Below are 4,238 nucleotides of genomic sequence, written 5' to 3'. Positions count from 1 at the left end.
ATCCGATTCTCTCTACTTCTCAGTTCACGTCTCTCCGTGCTCTTCTTCCTTTCCTCTCTCTCTTCATTCCTTCAGTCTCTTGTTTTCTTTCTTTCCGTGTAAAGATTCTTCGCTAGAAGGTCTCAGGCCCCCCCTCCCTCCCCCTCTTCTTTTTTTCTTCTCTTTCTTTCTTCTCCGCGGCATTTGCGAAGCCCCTCCAGACTGACGGCTTCATTTACAGGTGTTATATCACCCTAGAGAAGAATAGAGAGGATGACAATTCTTCATCTCTTGATAAGAAGAATCTCGCACCTTCAACCTTTCTTACTTTCTTCTTCACCTTCTCTTCTCTAGGAAACGAACAGATTCCCATCCATTCCTTCTTCATTATCTCATCTCTTTCTTTCCCTCTTTCTTTTCATTCTTCTTCTCCTCCACCGTCTCTCTCTTTTTCTTTTGCTCTTAAGAGAATGAGGCCTCCAGAGTACTTGGAGCTTCCTTCCTCTCTGTCTTTCGAAGAGCTTCTTCAGCATCAGCGAGACGATGGACCGGTCTCTTCTTCTTCAGGCAACAAGGGGGGCGGAGAAGGAGGACAAGGCCGAGGAGATCTTCTTCTCGCTTATGGCTCATGTCTTGTTCGAAAATTTCAAAACAAACTCGGGCATGCATGTAACCTCGCACCCACACACACAAATACATTCTCTCTCTCTTTTTCTCTTCCTTTATCTCTTCTCTTCTCTCTTCCCTCTTGTCTTTCTCTCCGTCTGTCTCTTTCTTTCTTTCTTTCTTCATATACATACATACCTGCATATTATTGAAGACGTTTGTAATGTTCATGTGTGGAGATACCTTGGAGAAAAGAGATAGATAGGCTTTTATCTTCATTGCCGAAGTCTTAACGATCCAGTCTTGTCAGTCATAAGAGTGTCTCACACGATTCTATCTATCTAACTCGCGTATCTCAACGTACCTGACCATTCATCTTGCTGTAAATATCCACCTGCAGTTCAATCCAAATGTGCGTACATGGATATGCATGTGTATCTTCAGGTGTATAGACAGTACATTCTCTTTCGTGCAAGTTTCGTAGACCTAGGAGAAGTCGCCTTCTTCTCTGGATTCACACTCTGGGAGATACCAATACAGTATAGATGACTCCTTCCTATCTATCTGTCTTTCATCTGTCTATCTCTCTATCTTCAGTCTGTCTATCTCTCTATCTATCTTTGACCAATCTATCTATCTATATAGTTGCTTTTAATTACATACAGCGCTCTAGCTTACAGTTACATACGAGCCTTGCATTCGTGTGTAAGTACTGCTAAGGTCGCTACACACAGCCCGCATACACATGTCGCACGGGGAATTTCGTGAAGAAAAGCCCTTCTTTCTTTCTTTCTCACTCTTTCTTTCTTTCTTTCTCTTTCTCTCTTTCTTTTTTCTTTGTGTAGTATGGGGAGTGTTGGAGAGTGTTTACCTTCAAGCGATTGAATTTCATCAACTTGGATGGGCTCAGGTCTGTCTCCGGTGTCTGTACAGACACACACACACGGACATACACCTCTCACACGACTTGCATGCATACAGATGTATAAGATGTCTCCTTCTCTTTTTGCTCTCTTCGCCTAGAAAACCGACTGATGTTTCACCTCTATATGTGTTGCAAGCTATTCCATGCAACGTAGACAAGTTGTCTCAGCGTATGCACCTGCACAACTACACATCTTCGTATATATACGTATATCTGTATATGTACGTATACATCCGTCTATATGTATGTATATCCTTTCGAAGTACGTGTCTTTCATCATGATCAGAACTCGCTTGTCTGTACAGAGACTATAGATTTAACTTTCTAATCGTATACAGACGTTTAGGTGTGTACGTGTCCCCATGTGTATCCTACGCTTCTGTACGTCTACAGCATGTAAGTGTAACTCCTATGGGACGCGTAGCTACTAGGTGAGGTGGCGTAGATGTCTATTCTACTCATATGGTCTTCGATTAGAAAGAAATTCCACTCCTTCCTTCCTTCCTTGCTTGATTGCTCGGTCGGAGGATTCGTTTCTTCTGTTTCTCCCTGAGGTTTAGAGAGATAGACCGAATTCTCTCCATTTCTTATCAACGGTCGGTGCCAAGCCTAAGCATATCAAATACACCTTCTCATCGACATACATCAGATCCTACCTCTCTATCCTTATCTCTATCCTAATCCTATCTCTCTGTCTATTATAGATGTTTATCTCCATTGATACACGACAGTCCCTCTATGTATTCACTCTCTATTCCGACTACACCTACATATATATATGCATAAATATATATATATATATATATACAGATGTAGGCTTGATAGAAGAGGCGCTTTCTTTTCAGCAGATATATATATATAGATGGTCCACACACATCTGTTCTATTTGTATACACTATCTATTTGTCTGTATAACTATTTTCGTTTAACTCTTTTTCTCCATTTCTCTCTCTGTCTTTACTTCAGATCTTTTATGCATCTCTACGTTTTTCTTTCTCCATACATGCTGACCAGTGTCTATCTGCATCTCCCACGTCTCCCCTACGACTGAACAGTTAGTTACTTTCATCTCTTCTTTCTTTCTTTCTTAGTATTGTTTATATAGGTTAAGAAAGAGATGGCCAGAGAGTGTGCGAGTGAAGAGACTCTGTGGCTTAGGCTTAGAATCGAAAGGGAAGTGGCGAGAAGCCCTAAGTCACTACGATCAGCTCCTTGACTTACATCCCTATGATACACTCCTTAGGAAAAGGATCATCGCCACTCTTAGAAACCAAGTAAGAATGACCCACACAGGCAACAAGACATACTAGTAGATCGAGCTAGGAAGACTAAGTCCAAGATCTTCTTATCTAACTTTTCTCTCTCATTATCCATACAGGGGATATCCATGGGAATACTTGTACTCTTGGTGTATGTGTCTGTATCTATCTATGTAGACTGGATCTCAAGGCGTTGGGATACATCCTAAAATGGAGCTTCGCTGCACGTGTTTTGTACTGGCTCGAAATCTGTCCTTCTGTTCCCCGAGCCATCTGTACACTATCTTCAAATGTATCTATCTTTAATTTCTCTGTCTGTCTCTAACGAACGTGTTTCCGCCGATAGATGTCTCTGTATTTGCTTATGGGTAGTATTTGCATGCATGACTGTCTATAGGTTTCTCTAGATCTAGACTCCAAGTCGTGTCTATGTCCATCTACACATGTGTATGTGTCTCTCTATTTGCTTGGCACTACGAATCTCTTCTCTCTTCAGCCCTTTCCTTCTCTCCTTCTCCTCGCTCTTCTCTCTTTCTTCTTTTCTTTGTAGGGAGCATTAAGTGAATGCGTGGAGATGTTGAAACTGTAAGAAGAGAGAGGTGAAGCTTGTCTTCTGTTTCTTCTCAATCTTCTTTTCTTTCTTCTTCTACCCTGTAGAGGAAACGGTCGGGCTGTTCTTTCGCTTAAGGGTCTTGAGACATGTGTCGATCCATCTATTCTCATTTGCCGACCTGCTCAATTTTCCGACATAAGACAGAGAGAAGAGGACAACTCGCATACACACGTTCTAGATCTGGAATTGAGCCAGAGACGGCAGGTCCTCTTTCCCTCTGTCATGTCGGTAAGGGGGGCAGCAGCAGCAGGAGATCAACACATACACATACAGACACCTTGAGTTGACAAAGATACACACACTCCTCTCTCTCTCTCTCTGTACATGATGAAGGCAGAAGAGCTCGTCACTTTCCATCCTGTCCTTTCACTGCATGACCTCGTATATCTGCTAAATCTCTTCCCGTCTAGACATCTTCTTTCTTATCTCTTTCTTTCTTTCTTTCTCACCTCTTTCGTTTTGGTGTATCTCTTTATATAACCATTTGTATAGATAGGAAAGTTCGGCTGTTTGTGTATGTGTGAATATGTCTGTGTAGAATGTATCTTCTTGTTCCTTCTTTCTTTCTTCTCTTCTTCTTCTTCTTATGTGTCTGCATGCATGACTGAATGTGTGTAGACATTTAGAGGAGTTAGGTACAGATATGGAAGCCTGGCATGAGCTTGGAGTCATTTTTGCTACTGAGGGGTATCTGCCTGAAGCCTCCTATTGCTTCGAGGAACTCCTCCTACATGAACCCTCAAATATACTCTTCCTCACTATATATGCAGAGGTAAACAATATACTTATCTATCTCTAATCTATCTATCTATCTTTAATCTATCTATCTATCTATCTTTTATCTATCTATCTATCT

At 41.5% G+C, this 4,238-nt stretch overlaps 1 protein-coding gene across 1 annotated transcript; it reads left to right on the top strand.

Annotated features, from left to right (window-relative positions):
• CSUI_011040 (tetratricopeptide repeat-containing protein) lies at window positions 1-4,151 on the top strand (the record flags this gene model as incomplete). Its single annotated transcript, XM_068071141.1, has 5 exons — window positions 1-648; window positions 1,431-1,495; window positions 2,602-2,784; window positions 3,320-3,354; window positions 4,001-4,151. Coding segments are annotated over exons 1-5 (633 nt in total), but the record flags the coding sequence as incomplete, so codon positions are not given.
• Window positions 4,152-4,238: the final 87 nt, after the last annotated feature.

The sequence above is a fragment of the Cystoisospora suis genome (assembly GCF_002600585.1).
Source record: "Cystoisospora suis strain Wien I chromosome Unknown contig_9409, whole genome shotgun sequence".
Lineage (NCBI taxonomy): Eukaryota > Apicomplexa > Conoidasida > Eucoccidiorida > Sarcocystidae > Cystoisospora > Cystoisospora suis.
The sequence above is the reverse complement of the archived record's forward strand: the minus strand, read 5'-3'. Positions and strand labels throughout refer to the sequence as shown.